Source organism: Sminthopsis crassicaudata, chromosome 1 (assembly GCF_048593235.1).
Source record: "Sminthopsis crassicaudata isolate SCR6 chromosome 1, ASM4859323v1, whole genome shotgun sequence".
Classification (NCBI taxonomy): domain Eukaryota; kingdom Metazoa; phylum Chordata; class Mammalia; order Dasyuromorphia; family Dasyuridae; genus Sminthopsis; species Sminthopsis crassicaudata.
In genome coordinates, this window is record NC_133617.1 from 646741596 (window position 1) to 646761038 (window position 19443).

Consider the following 19443-nt stretch of genomic DNA (forward strand, 5'->3'; position numbering starts at 1 on the left):
ACAAAATGAGAGAAGGTAGAAAGAAGAGTGTCTTGGGAGGTAAATCTCATCTCTGTCACTTTTTCTATTAGGCAAGTCACTTAACTTCCCTGGGTCTTTATCTATCAAATGAAGAAGTTTAAACTACATGAGTTCTGAGAGGCCATACAGCTCTAAAATCTATGATCTGTTTACGTGTTCTCAATTATCACTTCTTTCTGCTTGTCAGACATCTGCCTCTAGTAGGCCACCACCTTTTAATCTGCCATATCTAATCTGCTATAACCTGAAAAAAAATTACTAGCAGTAATAGAACTATGTTCAAAGTAAGAGCAAAGGATATGAGTAAGAACCTCGGTTATAAGTAAAATACATGAACTGTAACATTTCTTTTGACTGTTCAGGGCTTTTCTGTTTTGTTTTGTTTTTGCTTATGTTTCACTATTCAAAATAAGAATATAAATCATGAAAACAGAATGAGTTTTAATAAAAGTAAAGAAATATATATACTTTAATGAATTCATGATCTTGCTAATTTAGATATCTAGTTTACTAATCTAGATCACACACATTTTTTATGGTTCTTGTTTGATTTTCCATAAATTCTCCATAAAGAATCTATGAAATACAATAAAGCCTTTCTCGGGCCCTTTTTAATATTTCAAACAAATTTCAGGTTTTTTATATGTTTTCCCTTAATTTTTCCTATATGAGCAGTCTATCTTTTTTTGTAATTATTTATATCTTTGTGTGTGATAAGACTATGGTGAGGTGTCAAGGAATGGTCAAAATTTGAAGAGAAAAAGTTCCTAGGCTTCTTTGTTGAATACAAAATTTCAGATGGGAAGTCCCTAGCCTACAAAGTGGATAGGATTACAAGTAACAGGGAATAAAACAATGTTGATCAACAGCACCCTTATCATCTACTTAGGCTATCAAGAACATATAAAGGTTTATTTATTTCATATGTAACCTAAGGCTTTGGCTTGGTGAAATAGTATCTAGCAGTGCTCCTGACATATGAAACCACTAGCAGAGGGGACTCTGTACCTCCTTGTTCTTAATACTTTTACCACAGCTTTACAGCCTTATACACACCAAAGGCTACCACTAAATGTTACCTAAGTGGGGGAAAGGTAGATGAAGGAGGAATGGCATTCAAGTAAACAAGAACTATCAATATATATCATCTATATATATCCTTTTCCATATTCAGTACCTATAGTTAAGTAAACCTATACTTTTATAACCTATCCTTATCAGGACAAGCATTTGTACAATCTGGACACCTGTATTTCCTGAGCTCCCTAGGACAGCTGGTATTTTATATACCACCTTACCCTCAAGTCATCATTGGAAATTTGCTCCAGAACTATAGACACCCACAAATGGGACTTAGGAATGCAATGCAAGAGACTTTAAACACCTAGCCTATTCTTAACTTTTTTGTGTCATATACCACCCTCCCATCCCCACCCCACCCCCCGCTTTGGTAGTCTAATGAAGCCTGTAGACCTCCTTTTCAGATTCATGTTAGTTGCTTACATGTTTAATTGAAGAAATGTTACAGAGGTGGTAAAAATGAATTAATTTTTTTTCTCATCCAATTTCAGCCCCACCCCACTGAAATTCATACACAAACCTCTCAGAGGATCCATGGATTTCAGGTTAAACATTTCTGTTTCAGCTCCACCCCTTTATTTCATGCAAATAAAGAACCAACTCAAAGTCCAGAAAGGATGTTACTTTTTCAAAGTCACAATGTGGCATAGAGAACAGGGACATGATCTCAGGTCTCCTGGGATTTTATATACCACCTTATACTCAAGTCTTCATTGGTCTCCTGGTGAGAACTCAAAATGAAAATTAACCAAAAATGATTCCACTTACTTAAGAGATAAATCTCATCAAGGATAGATGTTTACATAAGCTATCTATCAAAAGACAAAGTCACAGAGAATTTGGGAAGAAATATGGAAAGTTGTATTCAACATACTTCAAGCTAAAGGAAATGATAAAATATTAAAATAAAAGACAAAAAGAAAGGACAGTAGTTTTCAAGGGTTTTTCTCTTTCCCTGTAGACAAACATGAATATTCTCAAATACACAATAAATCCCAGTCATACAAGGGTGACCTTTCTTCTTTCTTAAAATTATACTAAATATTTCTCAAAAAAATATAAAAGACATCTCTCACACTGTACTGTACTTCAAAAACTGTACTTTAAAACAATTCTTTAATTACCACTACTCATAAAGAATTTGGTCAAACTGTGGATTAGGTGAATATTCCTTCCCAGGCCTACTTATACCACAACAGCAATCATCATCATGAGCAAAAGTGAGAACAAAACTTTTTAAATTTTTTAATTTCTTATTTAAATTTTAAATTATTAAATTAATTTCTTATTTAAAGAATCATCACAAAATTCACTTTTTGAGAAATATGATGTACTCAATAAAGATAATGACAAATATTGGAGGGGATATGGAAAAACTAGGACACTGATACATTGGTGGTAGAACTGTGAACAGATCCAACCATTCTACAGAGCAATTTAGAACTATATTCAAAAAGTTATCAAACTATGCATATCCTTTGACCCAGAAGTGTTCCTACTGGGCTTATATCCCAAAGAGATCTTAATGGAGGGAAAGAGACCCACATGTGCAAAAATGTTTGTGGCAGCCCTTTCTGTAGTGGCAAGAAACTGGAAACTGAATGGATGCCCATCAGTTGGAAAATAGCTGAATAAGTTATGGTATATGAATGTTATGAAATATTATTATTCTGTAAGAAACGATCATCAGGATGATTTCAGAGAGGCCTAGAAAGACCTACATGAACTGATGCTAAGTGAAATGAGCAGAACCAGGAGATCATTATACCTGGCAACAACAAGACTATATGATGATCAACTCTGAAGGCTGTGGCTCTCTTCAACAATGAGATGATTCAAACCAGTTCCACTTGTTCAGTGATGAAGAGAGCCATCTACATCCAGAGAGAGGACTGAGGGAACTGAATGTGGTTCACAACACAGTATTTTCACTCTTTTTGTAGTTTGCTTGCATTTTATTCTGCTGCTTCTTTTTTTACTGGTTTAATTTGATTTTTCTTGTGCAGCACAATAATTGTATAAATGTGTATGCATATATAGGATTTAACATATATTTCTACCATGTTTAATATATATTGGACTTGTTGCTATCTATGGGAGGGCATGGGGGAAGAGAAGGAAAATTGGAACGCAAGGTTTTGCAAGGGCTAATGTTAAAGAATTGTCCATGCATATGTCTTGAAAAATAAAAGGCTTTAATTAGAAAAAAAAAAAAAAAAAAGAAATATAATGTACTTACAATGGGAGGTTTTCAAAGGCATCTTCAAAAGTTTCCTAGGGAAAAAAAAATAAATATAGTAGGTCTGCCATAATAAGTGACATTGGTACTTAATAATGGGGGGAGGGGGAAATCACTTATTGAGTAAAACTCTATAATTAACATTTTAATACAAATCATGTTATTGATTATTCAGTATCATGACTCTTCAATGTTTTTTTTCATATAATCTTACTGGTCAAATTCTAGAAAATACTAGTATCACATGCATGTATTTAATATAAAGTCACTACCTAGCCATAATTGTGAATGGTCACATTTCTCTTCCATTTTTTTAATAGTGTGACATGCACTATAATATAGGTATCAGAGACCAAATTTCAAAGCACTGAGAAAAATAGGTACAAAAAGTCAACCCAAGAAAGATAGAAAACTCAGTAAAAGTAAAATTCTGACAACACAAAGAAAAACACCAATGAAAAGCAAAAAATCGAGAGTTATTTTCCAGTTAAAGTTCACAACAATGAAATATAGTATAGATAGACAGAAAGACAGTAGATAGATGACAATCATTTTTGACACACATACACTGGCTATATGACCCTGAGCAAATCAGCTTTCTTGGGCAACTCTCTGAAACTTTAAGTTGCTAAGAAGCTATCAATTTGCATTGGTTGAGGGACCTCAAGATTCTGATGCCAACCTGATCTCTCAAGGAGGATGTAGAGAACCTCCTGTGCAAAGAGAAGCAAACATCCCTTTGATCTCAAGCTTTCCAGCACATTCTGCACCTGGACCTTCAGGGAAGAAATGGGGAATGGAACTTCCATCTCCTGCTGTACAATTTCCTACCTAGCCTTTGGAATAGTGAAATGAAGTCTCCCATTTCACCATTTGCCTTCCATCTTGTGCTCTACCTTGTCTCCAAACTAATCTCCAGCATCCTTTGGCATCTTTTACTCAGTGATGAACATTCCCATAATGCACTTGGATAATGAAGCATGTGAGACTAATTGCCAATTGGACAAATTCTCTATTAACATGTGCTGGCTGGATCAGTGGGTGTGGACAAAGAAGGGGAAGTAACATGAATGGGTGGAGTAGGAGGAGAGAATTGAGGCATTCTCCTGGCATTGGAGAGAGAGGAATCCCTGTAGGTCAACCCCCAAATCGCATCAATCTTCCCACCCTAAAGTGTGAACCAAATGCAACTCACTCCTTCTGCTATATCTTCCGGAATGCCTGCTCCATAGACAACAAATTTGCCTTCATCTTAAATCTTTTCCTTTTCTTCTCCTATCTTCTAGTTATTGAATCTGACCCTCCACTAATGATACAAGCCTCCCTAGCCACCCTTTTCTCATTCATTCCCCTCTGCTTACTGAGGCAGGGGAGCTGGAAAAAAATTCCTTAGTCCCATATTACTCCTTCTAAGTTTTCCCCTTACTTCCATTACTCAATCACCTCTCCTTCTTTGAGACTCTTGCAATTCATATATTCCTGGTAACTATGGGCTACAGACCTCCAAATCATTCTTTCTTCATCAATGAGTCTGGTACCTAGCAATTCAGTATCTGGCTAAAAAAAATTCTTTCTTCTGTAACTCTTACCCTCATATTTGATTTAAGCATTTATACTGACTCGCCTTCAAACATCCTAACCGCTCAGTTCTTCAACCACATTGTTTCCCGTGATCTACTTGTTGCATGTTACCTCAGCTACACGCGAAGTTAATCATACCCTAAAAAGGCACCACACCTCCATGTTCAGGAATTACAAAATCCCTCTTCTTTGCCCACAATCTATTGGCTTTTCTCTTTTTCAACCTTACTTTCTCAAATCTTCTCTTCAACCACACTATGACCTTCAATTCCTTGACCTTTCAGTTCTCTCTCAAGCCCTCAGAACTTTGTAACCCCAAGGGCAGCCTGTGAGTCATCTTTCCATTTAGATGCAACTTCCCTTTGTTTTATTTTCTATCTATCCAATAATGTCAGTCCATTCATCATTGACAAAAACATCACACATCCCATGTTAATTAAGCTGACAGACAATTGTTTTTCTGACCATTTTCTTTTATTTGAAAATATTTTATTCACATACACACACTACACATAAAACAATTTTTAACATTTTTTTAAAATTTCCTTTACATTTGAGGTCCCTCTCTTCTCTCCCTCATCGTAAGTTATCACGCAATCTATTACGGGTTATACATACACAATCATGTAAAACTTTTCCATATTAGTCACATAATAACTTGTGTCATTAGTGGAGAGTCAAGTTTCAGTTATTGTGTGTGTATGTGGGGGGGGGGGAGAAGGGGAAAGAAAGAGAGAGGGAAAAAGAGAAGGAAAGAGAGAGGGAAAGAAAACTATGCTTCAGTCTGTACTTAAGAGTTCTTTCTCTAGAGGCAGATAGCATTTTTCATCTTGAGTCCTTTGGAATTGTCTTGGGTCATTGTTTTGCTAAGAAAAGCCAAGTTACTCATAATTGTTTATTGTACAATCATGTGGTTATTGTAAACAATGTTCTCTTGGTTCTGCTTACTTCATTTTATATCATTCAGGTACATTTTTCCAGATTTTTCTGAAATCATTCTGCTTGTCATCTCCTATAATTAATATCCCATTACAATCATAAACAACAACTTGGTCAGCCATTCCCCAATTGATGAATCCCATCAGCAATCCCTGGAGAGTCTTACTCCCACTTGGAGCAGGAGATTACTCCAGATAAAATAAGATTCAAAGAAAAGTTAGTAAAAACCTGCTATTTTCCTAATTGTTGTCTTTGACTAATTTCCATATTCAATAATCAATTTTCTCAAAATTTTGAGACTTTGCTAAGGAGTTTTGCTTATAAAACTTTTGAGAATCTGTAAGATATTCTTTTAATTTTATTTTCTAATTACTTTTTCTGTGCATTTTTTCAACCTTTGGACAGACTTTTAAATTAACAGAAAAAAAGATTAGGCCCTTTTTCAGGAAATTTTTCAGCACACAAACTACAGCACAGAGGTTTTTTCTGGTTGGTTGTCTATGACTATTTCCAGGTAACAAAATCTAGATTACATATATATATGTATGTGTGTGTGTGTATGTGTGTGTGTGTGTGTGTGTGTGTATGATATGGACATTCTGTGCAGAAACAAACAGACACAAAAATGATACGAAAAAGAATTGTTCCAACTTTTTTATAACATCATAAATTTGAAAAGTAAAAAAAACATTTTATCCAGTTATTATCATTTGCGCAAGCATCAATCATTTTACATACTCAAATATTTGTAGGGAAATTTAATCCCTGATTAAAACAGGGAAAGAAGAATTAATTAAAGTGTAAGTGTTCAAAAGAAATTCTGATTACCCAGGCCAAACCCATCATTTTACAGGTGAAACAGATGGCACCATCTGAGATTTACTGACTGCCCAAGGTCACATAGTAAGCAGGGACAGGACTATAACTCAGATTGTTCAATCAATTTTAGTTACCTTTATACCACATAGTAAATCCGATTCCTTGTCAGACTACCTCTTATCCTTCCTCATCTTCCTGGCTTCTTACCTGTTCCTTATCCCAATTTCTTAAAGGGCCTATAAGTCTTTTAGATAATTTAAGGCATTTCTGACTCTAGCAAAAGACACAAAGAATAAGAGAAGGAATTCCTAAACAAAATAAACTAAGGATATACAGAAATATTCATAACTCTTTTTGAAGTAGCAAAGAATAGGAATCTGAGTAAGTGCTCATCAATTGGGGAATGGATGTTACAGTATATAAAGAGAGTAGAATCCTATGGTGCTGTAGGAAATAATGATGGGAATTGTTTCAGAAAAATCTGGAAAGATTTATATAAACTGATACAGAATGAAGTGAACAGAACCAAAGAAAATCTATACATTAGTATCACAGTACAAACAATGCTGAAAGAATTAAGGATAAATATGACTAATCAGAATTCCAAAAAATGTGCTCTACACAGAATGATAGAAAAGTAAGAAACCAAGAGTGCAGAATGACATATTTTTCTTTAATATGACCAATATGGGAAATTTTTTTCCTTGACTGCATGTTTGTAACAGAGGTATTGTTTTTCTTTCATTCTCAAGATGGAAGTAGGGTGGGAGTGTGCATGGGAATATGCACAATATACAGAGAGAGAAGGAAAATTTTTTGTAATTGAAAGAAATATTTATAATTTTAAAAAAGGTTAAAAGAGATGAGGGATGATTGGATGGGAAAGACCACAGAGAAAACAAGAAGAAATGGGATCCTAAATACAGATTAGCTTCAGTAAGAAGGAAGACTATCTATTCCTCAAAAACAAGTGAGAAGGAAAATATTTAGAGGTGTGGAAGAAGGGTAGAAGTTCACAAATGATCTAGATTATAATCAGCTGTCATTGCTTGGTGTATAATTCTGGATTAGCCATTTATTATTTAGGAAACATGACTGAGGACCTCAGAAATAAGTACTTGGGGAAATCCCCCTCCCCCAAAAAATCCAGTTACATATGTTCATATCATTCTAGACCTGTTGTAGAGGATAAAAGTATAGTGAAGGAGATAAGAAGACAAAAGTTCACATTAAGTTGCTTAATTTAGTCCAAGTTCATGGAATATAGTACTTTTAGGGGAAAGAAAAAAGAAAAAAAAAATGTATGATGCAACAGTCAAATAAGAGCCACAAATCCCAAATGAGAGCACTTCCATCAGGAAGTAATTATTTATGGCCTTTTCTTCTACAACTTACCTCTAGTACATTATTTTCTTCAATAGCTAACTCCATAAAGTCTTGTGATGAACGGCCACATGGATCTTTATAGTTGTTCATTTTATATAAAATCAATCAACTAGAAGATGTGTTAAAGTTTTCCAAAGAATATCCCTAACCTGATGTCCCTCTGCCTTCCACACCAACTTTCACTAAACATTCCGCTTGTCTCTTCACTGTTTAGAATAATAGAATCAAAGAACCCTAAGGTTGTAAAGAATGTTGAAAGGTCACAGAGTCCACCAATCACTTTGGCTTTAGGCCACACCAGAACTATACTGGAATTAAACTTGTCTATTTACTAATCAAGAGTCAGAGAACATCCTATCATTTCTCTCAGAATAAAAAGCAGCCTGATCTCTGCCACCTCCTGACTAAATGATCCTAGTAAAGTGCCTCTCAGTGCTCTAGCCACCTCTCAAACGGTAAGTGATTTAAAAAAAAAAAAAAAAAAAAAAAAAGGCATCTGCTTGTTCTTGTCCTAGTAGAGTGCTTCATTTGTCTGAATCCCACTCTTACCTGCAACTACATCAAGATAAAGACATTCAATCTATAGACTACTAAGAAGTATCATTAAATATGATGCTGGAAAAGTAAGTAAATAAATAGTCTCTACTCTCAAGGAACCGGCATTCCTTTGGGAAAAACAAAATGTATATATTAACACATATACTAAATGTGTTTATACAAAATATAGTTCCAACCAACCATCTATGAATCTAAACCTTCATCTTCTCTTCACCTTCACTAATTTGTTCCCCAAAAAAAAGTACAATGGATAGATATCAGAGCTGAGCTGACATGCCAGATGCAGAGTTGCCAAATACAATACTTCCATCTTTTTTCACAAAAGAGTTTAAAAAAAAAAAAACCTGTTCCAAAATATTACTGGAAGGTATTAATCACCATTTGAATAAAATATGAAAGTAACTTCTCAATGTGATTTCTTAAAATCACAGGATTTAGAGCTGAAGGTACAAAGGAATTTTGCATTATTCATACTGTAATAAAACACCACACATAACAAAATGGAGCCAAAGTTGATTAGTACATCTTTTTCTGCAAAAACTAAATGCAGATTAATATGAAGAGGAAGCTTGAAGGTTGATCTAGTTAAGGCTGATGAAATAGCTACAGAGTTCTGTTGTCTGTTAAATTCAGCCAGGGAAGTCCTTGCAAGGTCATACTTTAATATCTGTGTTACTTTTATTATTTCTTTTGCCCCTTTTCAACAAGTAGTCTTTTACCTTTCATGTATCACACACCACATGTAACACACACCCCATCCTCACAACAGTTTTCATTTGTGACTTAAACTAATAACAACCTTCAACATTCTCTGAATATTAAAATAAACACAGCACATTCCAATTTGTAGTTGCAGAAGGTCTAGAATATCAATTATTATACCAAAGTTCATTTTATACAAACAGCAGAATATGCATTATATGAGTAATATTTTGTGGTTTGTTTGCTTACATTTATTTGGAGAAAAGACTAATATTTCTCTAAAATCTAATATTTTAGCCATCTATACTTGAGCATTTTCAAAGTATTTATTCCTAAATTTTCCTAAATGCTTACTCTCTTTCTCAGAAAATAGTAAATACTCCAACCCTGATTTGCACAATGGACAACAATAATATCCATAATACCTCACTTCTAGGGAACATAAACTTATAAGAAGGATGGTGTCTGGGCAGGTACCATATCAAAAGAGAGAAGGAGAGCAAAAGCCATTCTGAGGAGACATACTAAGTCCTAAGCAAGTGATATCTCATTTTTTAGGTGTCAAACAATGGAAAACTGTAGCATCTTTCAATACAACCAAAACCGCTTTTCCCCTGAAAATATTGTAATAGAAAACTCAACCGATTGATCTATCTAGTAAACTTAGGGATCATAGAATCACAAATTAGATCTGGAAGGGGAAATCCCTGGAGGGCTTCAAGATTAAGTGGTTTGCAATCAGACTCCCAAGAAACTATTTTAATGACCTAGAAAAAATAACAACAAAATTCATATGGAAGAATAAAAGGTCGAGAATTGCAAGGGAACTAATGAAAAAAAAGTCAGAGGAAGGTGGTCTAAGTGTACCTGATCTAAAGCTATATTATATAGCAGCAGTCATAGAAATAGAGCGGTAGATCAGTGGAACAGATTAGATACAAAGGACAAAAAAGGGTACATCTATAGCAATCCAATCTTTGACAAACCCAAAGATACCAACATTAAGGGACAAAAATTCATTATTCGGAAGAAACTGTTGGGAAAACTGGAAATTAGTATGGCAGAAATTAGATATGGATCCACACTTAACACCATATACCAAGATAAGATCAAAATGGGTCCATGACTTAGGCATAAAGAATGAGATCATAAATAGATTAGAGGAGCAGAGAATAGTCTACCTATCAGACCTGTGGAGGAGGAAGGAATTTATGACCAGAGGAGAATTAGAGATCATTATTGATCAGAAAATAGAAAATTTTGATTACATCAAACTAAAAAGTTTCTGTACAAACAATATTAATGCAAACAAGATTAGAAGGGAAGTAACAAATTGGGAAAATATTTTTTAAAGTAAAGGTTCTGACAAAGGTCTCATTTCCAAAATATATAGAGAACTGACCCTGATTTATAGGAAACCAAACCATTCTCCAATTGATAAATGGTCAAGGGATATGAACAGACAATTCTCAGATGATGAAATTGAAATTATTTCCACTCATATGAAAGAGTGTTCCAAATCACTACTGATCAGAGAAATGCAAATTAAGACAACTCTGAGATACCACTACACACCTGTCAGATTGGCTAAGATGACAGGAACAAATAATGATGAATGTTGGAGGGGATGTGGGAAAACTGGGGACACTGATACATTGCTGGTGGAGTTGTGAAAGAATCCAGCCATTCTGGAGAGCAATTTGGAACTATGCCCAAAAAGTTGTCAAACTGTGCATACCCTTCGACCCAGCATTGCTGTTATTAGGATTATATCCCAAAGAAATACTAAAGAGCGGAAAGGGACCTGTATGTGCCAAAATGTTTGTGGCAGCTCTTTTTGTTGTAGCTAGAAACTGGAAGTTGAATGGATGTCCATCAATTGGAGAATGGTTGGGTAAATTGTGGTATATGAAGGTTATGGAATATTATTGCTCTGTAAGAAATGACCAGCAGGAGGAATACAGAGAGGCTTGGAGAGACTTAAATCAACTGTTGCTGAGTGAAATGAGCAGAACCAGAAGATCGCTGTACACTTCAACAACAATACTGTATGAGGATGTATTCTGATGGAAGTGGAAATCTTCAACATAAAGAAGATCCAACTCACTTCCAGTTGATCAATGATGGACAGAAACAACTACACCCAGAGAAGGAACACTGGGAAGCGAATGTAGATTGTTAGCACTACTGTCTATCTACCCCAGGTTACTTATACCTTCGGAAGCTGGTGATTAATGTGCAACAAGAAAATGGTATTTACACACATATATTGTATCTAGGTTATATTGTAACACATGTAAAATGTATGGGATTACCTGCCATCGGGGGGAGGGAGTGGAGGGAGGGAGGGGATAATTTGGAAAAATGAATAAAAAAAAAAAAGAGAGAAGCTTCTCTGTATGACCTCTTTGATCTTTTATACTGCCTCAGACTCACTTCTGCCTGGATAACTGAGTTATAGATAGAAAAACAGCACAGGATCGTGAGAAGAAAAAGAAATATCACCCTATTAAGCTCGCTCATTGTTTAAAGCAAGGGTTTTGAAAATGTGACTCAAGGAAATCCTTTCAAATAGTCCTTGAAGTCACAACTACTTTGATAAAACATTTTAATTTCTAATAACATATATACATATTGGGAGGAAGGATAGACAGAGAGAACGAGAGAGAGAGAGAGAGAGAGAGAGAGAGAGAGAGAGAGAGAGAGAGAGCGAGAGAGAGCGCACATACCTAAACAAAAGTTCTTTGGGTATATCTCAATAATATGACAGTTAAAGGGGTACTGAGACCAAAATATTTGCAGCTGGTTTAAAAGAATTTTTAAAAAATCAATAAAGCCTCTCCCTGATCTTTAACATGACACTACAAGTCAAATTACACTGATCTCTAAATTTTTATTTTGTTGCTCATATTCAACTTTTTTAGTTTTCTGGGCAAAGACATTAGAACAGTTTGCCACTTTCTTCTGTAACTCCTTTTACAGATAAGGAAACAGACAAATATGGCTGTCGTTGTGCAGAGTCACATAGATATTAAGTGTCTCAGGCCAGATTTAAACTCAAGAAAATTAGTCTTTGCCTTAGTTCTTAACATTTTTGTGTCCTGGACCATTCTGGCAGTTTGATAACACTGATTTATCAGAATATGATTTTTAAATAATTGAGAAAAGTGTGGTCTATGGAACTAAAACTTTTTTAAAGTCAGGAATAATTGCAAAACATCTTCCCCCACAAATTCAGCTACCTAGTTTAACTAGGCATCTATCCATTTATATCAATCTTAAACTTTTTGTGTGTCATGAACACCTCTGGCAATCTGGGAAAGTCTATGGACACCTACTTAGAGAGTTAGGTTTATAAATAATTGAAAGAAATACTAAATTTCAGCTCGATAGTAGTGAAAAAAAGATACAATTTTTTTCTTATCCAAGTTTATGGCCCATGGACCTCAGAATAAGAATCCCTTCTCTAGCATAATTATCTCCTTTTTTTAAGAAGACAAACTTTTTAAAGACCAGAGAACTACATTTAACCTCAAAATACATAAGGACTTCCTAATAACTTTATCTTGAAATGGCATGGGGCTATTTTGTGAACTCTCCACAACTAAAGGCGTACAAAGCAGATGACTACTTATTGGTGCTAAATGTAAAAAGAACTGACATCATCAAGGGGTTGGCCAAGGTGACTAAAATATTTTCTAATTTTAAGAATATGTGATTTTATTCATATGTCATAAGATGGCTCTCTATGAAGGGGAAGTATGAGAAACAGAGGGAGAAATTTAGACAATGTATAAACAAAAGTTATCAATAAAAATTATTCTTTAAAAATAACATGAGTCTAATTTTTATTAACAAAAAAAAAAAAAGTTTGGGATTTGAGCACAGCTTTCCCAAAAGTCCCTTAGAGCTTGAAAATCTGATCATATGTATGAAAACATCAACTTGCTTTGGCAGAATCCATATACATACCCTTTAAGGTTTTAAATCAATATGAAACTGGTAGGAATTTGGAAATGTAGTTTCTTAATTTTACTAATTCCAAATAAAACTTTAATATACAAATTGAATATTTAAGCTATAATTTTTGTTAAAAAAAATAAACAAAGATATAGTACAAACTTAAAATAAAAGAAAACTGCTGGCAGTCATAAAAGTGATTTGTTTCCTAATTCAGATCAGATAAGCTTTATTTCAGAGCCTCCAAACTCTCGTCCTTCTATAAGAAATAATTATAAAACTTTCTCCCCTTTTTAGACATACCAACAGGACACGTGTAATTTTACTTCAGTTACATATATATATATACACTATTTTGATGATTTTAGAATAGGCCCAAACAGGACCTTTATTAGTTCCTATGTGATGGCAGCTAATGGCAAGGGGCAAAAAAGCAGGATGCTGTTGCTACTCTCAGATGCAAGAAGCTTGGGTCAAGCTAAATGTTTCAAAGTCTGGGTCCCCAGGAGAGCCTTGTTAGTTTCAAAATCTTGATAAATCCCAACAAACGGTTGAAGATTAACCTCCCCTAAGAGATAACCACTGCCTTATGCTATAAATACCCATTGCAAACTGCCTCCTCTGACCAACCAATTCTCTGATGTTGTTTTGTTCTACCTGCTGTTATGACAATAAAATCCCTTCCTTTGAGAAACTACTCTGGCCTCATTGGAACCTTAAATCCCACTGAAGTTTAGATTCTGAAAAATCAGAAGCCATCTCTTTGTACTATACTAATTACAACAATCTGATCCTCTGAGGCTTTGGGTTTTTTTGATTAAAGATGTTTGTGTGATAAGTATAGAAAATATAACAACCTAATAGTTTATGCAAAATCTACAAAATACATCAATGATGATAAAGTGTGCTTTTAAAAACCAAAAAAAGGCACAACTGTCAAATCCAGACTACTCTTTTAAAAATATGTAATGATGACATCTCTTAGAAATTAGGTAGCCACAAAATTAGGTTTGGGTACTTAAACTTTTGATTTCATAATTAAAAGAAATTTCCTTAAGAGAAAACTCCCTCTCCTAATGCATATCAGCACCTCCTTTGCAATTTACAATCTCAGAAGAATTCTCAGAGCAAGAAATTTAGTGACTTATTTGCCCAAGGTCACACAGATAGCATATTAGAAACAAGTCTTAAAGCCAGGTCATCTGGGATTTCAGACAAGTTCTCATTCCACTATACATCAAGGTACAAGATGGAGAAAACAACCAAAAATAGGTCACTGGAATAATCAATTGGGGCTTTGTTATTTCATAACAAGAAAACTCCATGTTAAAAATATCATAAGTTCTAAAATTACCTGGGACAATAATGAGTTCACTTATTTGTAGTAACTTGTTAGTTTTTCCTGCTTGTTAAAATAATTGATAAATTTACCACAATTAACTAAACTGTGACTTTAAATATTAGACATTTTAATATTACAGATAATATATTTGCAAAACAGATCCTTTACCAACCTCACAATGAGCCATAAATTTAGGAATGATGACCCACTTCATTTTACAAGTTTACCATATTAATAGAATACAACGATACCAAGCATTTGCAATTGTTTCAATCTAGGAATATCAGGTGAAAACAACTAGGAAGGAAAAAAAAAACCACCAGGATCAAGACAAACATCCATTCTCTTACCTGGGGAGCAATGATACACAGAGTCTTGTAGAAGCAAGGTATCTCTCCTGCTCTGTTTACTTTGATCAAATGAAATAAGTGATTATAGATGTTTAAATGTTCAAAAGGTTAAATTTTAATAATTAAAGCTAAGTTAAATTATACTCTCTAAGAGAAACTAAGGTATTATGAGATCCACATGTAAATAACTGCAAAAAAGCATTAAGAAATATTCAAAAGAAAAGAATTGTGATTTTCCAAGATGAATTTGGAGAAAATGTATACCTTCACATAAATTTTACAAGTTATTATTTCCAAGGAGTTTAAAAAAAAAATTTTAAACTAGAGCAAAAATGTAAACTACTCATCCCCTGTATTAATATGAAATGAACACATTTCAGTAATGAAATATATTCTTTAAAATCCTGGGAAATTTAGGCATCATTTGTCCCATCAGATTAAGGTGACTCACCACCATTAATTCAGTGCAGCTCAGTGGAAAAAACACTAGCTATAAAGTTCTAGAATCTGTGTTCAATCCTGCATTTCATACTCCCTGGTGTAAATTTTACCTCATACAGATTTTCGGGGATCCCAATCATCAGGGAACCAAATGATATGGTTAGGGAACCAAAATGATGCAGTTAGTAGCAGTGCAGAGAGTTGAGGTGTGAGAATCCCTTTCTGGTCAGCACATGTCCAATGTGAAAGAATTCACGAACCCGAAATATTAGACTGGCAAAAGGAAGTTTATTGTTAGCACTGAGAAGTCAGTTTTTGCTAGGAAAACTGATTTCCGAGTGACAAAGTCCTGGCAGAGATAAAGATCCTAGTAGAGCAATCAAGAGGGGTTATCACTGGGAAGAGAATATCTTCACAGCAGGCAGAAATGATCCTGCTTTGGACATTCTGCAAAGAAATGAGCCCCAAACAGCCTTTTAATAGGAAAATCTAAAGTTTCAATAAAATGAAATTACTTCAATGTTGTCACTGCCCCCAGGTCTAGCTAGATTCCCAGTTGAATAAAATCACTTAAGTTCCAGCTAAGTAGGAGCGGTCCTACACTAATTTTCAGCTCACTAGAAGATGCAGCTTCTCAATAGAAATATCAGGTCCAGATCTCCAGCTAAATGAGACCACAAGTTCCAGCTAAGTAGGGAGTGGTCCTGGGCCAATCTTAATGAAACCACTTTATTGCCCCAAACGGTGAGTCCCTGTTAGGAGAGTTTCAGGGCTCACCCCAAAAGTTAAGGACAGTTTCAGGATTCCCCCATCAACATTACCCCAGAACACGGCAACACCTCCTAAATGAGAATCATTCAAATCAGTTGGGCCTAACTAAATACATAGCAAAAAAAAAAAAAAAATTATGAAAAATATCCATTGTCCCTATTGTATTCTGTTCAGGACAACATACAGAATTCACTAATACAACTATGTTTTGGGGTAAGTCTGTCATAGATATACATCAAAAATTTAAAGCTGTTAAAAAAAAATAATAATCTAAGACTGAATGAAATATACTGAGTGAAGACCTCTCCTAAGAATGTGGCCCAGATTTATACCCAAATTATAACTTGAAACTTTGCAATAGTGCTATATCAAAAGCCACAGGTGTATCCTTATCTTAAATAAACATACCTAATATGGTAAAGAGTGTGTCATTTGCTAGTATTCTTTGTCTCTGGGTAAAATTTTTGTCTCTGGGTCAATTTCCCATTTAGAGTTAAGCCTTTTTTCCCCTATTTTTTTATGCTGTGTGGAATAGAGAGTTAAGGTGAAGAACTTACAGGAATGTGTGGATTCTTTTTCTGTATTTTATTTTCATTATTTCTGTGTTTCCCCTATGACCTGCTTAAGTACAATTATGTGCAGGCCCATATTTACTTGAGCCTTGGCCAGCTATAAAAAAATTTACTTAATCTAAGCTGATGGCATTTATCAGTATTTGACATTTATTGATATTTAGTTTATTACTGATATTTAGTCTATTAGCTTGACCACTGTCTGCTTGATTATCTGAAGGCCAGATTTTGTTTCCTAGAAATCAGGTGATCTTGGGGAAACAAAAACCTTCCATTCCAATCTCTCCAGATAGCAACAACCAATTAGATGCCTCCTCCTACCCTTCTCAATGCTCTTACTTGTGATGTAATCTCTTGTATAAAAGCTGTGTATCTTTACTACTTCTTTAGCCCTCCTACCACAAGCTTTCTCTTTCCCTTATCTCGTGGTAGAACTGCTCATCCTCGTGAGGATTAATAAACAATGTTTCTGCTTTCCATTTTGAGTGATCTCTGAGTAGTCATTTTGGGTAAGGATCTTCTACATCCCACACAATGCCCAAACATTTTTTTTAGTTTAATACTATGTTAACTGATTTCATGCAGATGCAATTCTTAGAAAACAAAAAATATAAAATGCACACTGATAAAAAGGAACTGTTCACTACAAATAAGGATAAAAACAAAATCTTATCAAGAAGTATAAGTTTTAGATATGCCATCTGCTTTTTTAAATCTGAATGATAAAAGTATTTTGAGTGCTGAAAAATTACTAGTTCACATAGTTTTTTATTAAAATTTCCTACAACTTTCAAACAAAAATTGAGTTTACAAATAACAGAATTATAAAGGAACCACCAGATGTCACTATTAGTATTAACTTTTAATCTCAATATCACACATGAACAAATTTTTCTGTAAAACAAATTTAAAATTATACTGCAAAATCACTATATTTTATATGACCTTTTTTGTCTTCATTTTTTTTAAATTTCATTACTATATTCTTTTTACATCACAAATGCTTTCTAACAAATAGTAAAACAAAACTCTTTACAAGTTTTGTAGCCTCTTCAGAAGATTAAAAAAGTTCAAGAAACATAATTTCTGGGTAATTTAATCATCTTATCAATAATACATTTTAATAAAAGGATGGTCATTTGGCACTCTCTTAGACCAAAGACCATCATCTTAGCATATGTCCTTTTGGGAGAGAAATGTTCCTAGGTAGGTAATCAACTCTGATAGGCTAATAATTAATGAGATAATGAATATTACCAAGAGGGGCTGAATCTAAATTTTGATTGTGTCATTTAATTCTTAAATTAAGCCCAGCCTTGGGCAACTTGCTTCCACCCAAATCAGATTATAACACAGTAGCTACCCCACCTAGGATCTGAACCAGAAAATAAGTCCCATCTCATTATCAGCAATGTCCTTCATAAGACTTTTAAAGTTAGGACTTTAGAGCATTTAACATGTATGGAACTGCCTGTCATCTAGGGGAGGGGGTGGAAGGAGGGGAAAATTTGGAACAGAAGTGAGTACAAGGGATAATGTTGTGAAAAATTACCTATGAATATGTCCTGTCAAAAAAAAAAATTATAATTATAAAATAAATAAATAAATAAAATTATAATTATAAAATTAATTTTAAAAAATTCAAAAAAAGAAAGAACAGGGGGTGAGAAGGACAGGATTCTGGTTCTCCCCAAATTATTGGTTATTATTAATCATTTTTCTCACTCTTCACATTGATTTTATATTGTTACGATCACTATATGTCTTTTTTTTTTTTAGTCATCTGTCTCTCCCCAATGAACATTTTTTTTTTCAGTTTCTCCATTCAATGCTTGTAATGGAACAATACTGTGCTATTAAGAGTAATTTTGGAAAATCCTGGAAAGATTTGCACAAACTGATGTAAAGCGAAGTGAGCAAAACCAGGATTATAGCAATGCTGTAAAATGATCAACTTGAATTATTTAACTATTTTCAACAATGCAAAGATTCAAGGTAATTTCAAAGGACTCATGATGAAAAAAATGATACTTCTAGAGAAAGAACTGAAAGGAATCTGAATGCTTATCACAGGTCATATTTTTTTCATGGGTTTTTTTCTTTGGGTCTGTGTCTTCTTTCACAAAATGACTAATATGGCAATAAGTTTTACATGATTACACTTGTATAACCTTAATCAAATTGCTTACCATTGTAAGAAAGGTGGAAGTGAGAGAGAAAAGAAGAGAATTTGGAACTTGAAACTTTTAAACTGTATATTAAACACTGTTTTTATATGAAACGAGAAAAAAATAAAATAGCCAAAAAATTAAAAATAAATTTCTCAGTACATATCAAAATACAATAATCAATTCACATATTTTCCATGTCTAAAAATGTGTCTTTTTCTGTATGTTAAAGTCTATCACCTCTATCAGAAAGGAAGGAGAATGTTTCATTCTTTTGGATTTCTGTTTTACCACTGTGTTGAATATTTTTCTAAAATATTTCAAAATTGTTTTCCTCTATAATGATACCATTATATACACTGTTCAAGTTCTGCTCACTTTACTCTGCACCAATTCACAAAACTCTTTTCAGATTGCTCCAAAATTATCCATTTCATCATTTCTTATAACACAATAAGACCTTCATTATACTTAAGTATTACTGCTTTGTCATTTCTTCAATGTGGCCACCATA

The 19443-nt window shown here is 34.0% G+C and overlaps 1 protein-coding gene across 4 annotated transcripts in view; it reads right to left on the reverse strand.

Annotated features, from left to right (window-relative positions):
- TTC39B (tetratricopeptide repeat domain 39B) overlaps positions 1-19443 on the reverse strand; it is a 116194-nt gene that overhangs the window by 75373 nt on the left and 21378 nt on the right. For 2 of the 4 annotated variants that reach the window (XM_074282931.1, XM_074282930.1), the window contains exon 2: positions 3341-3375. The exons of 1 other annotated variant lie outside the window; for it this stretch is intronic. In XM_074282931.1, coding sequence (XP_074139032.1) covers positions 3341-3375 — 35 coding nt within the window. Of the gene's footprint in view, positions 1-3340; positions 3376-8074; positions 8266-19443 lie in introns of those variants that run through there. One more of the 4 variants, XM_074282932.1, reaches the window with a different exon arrangement.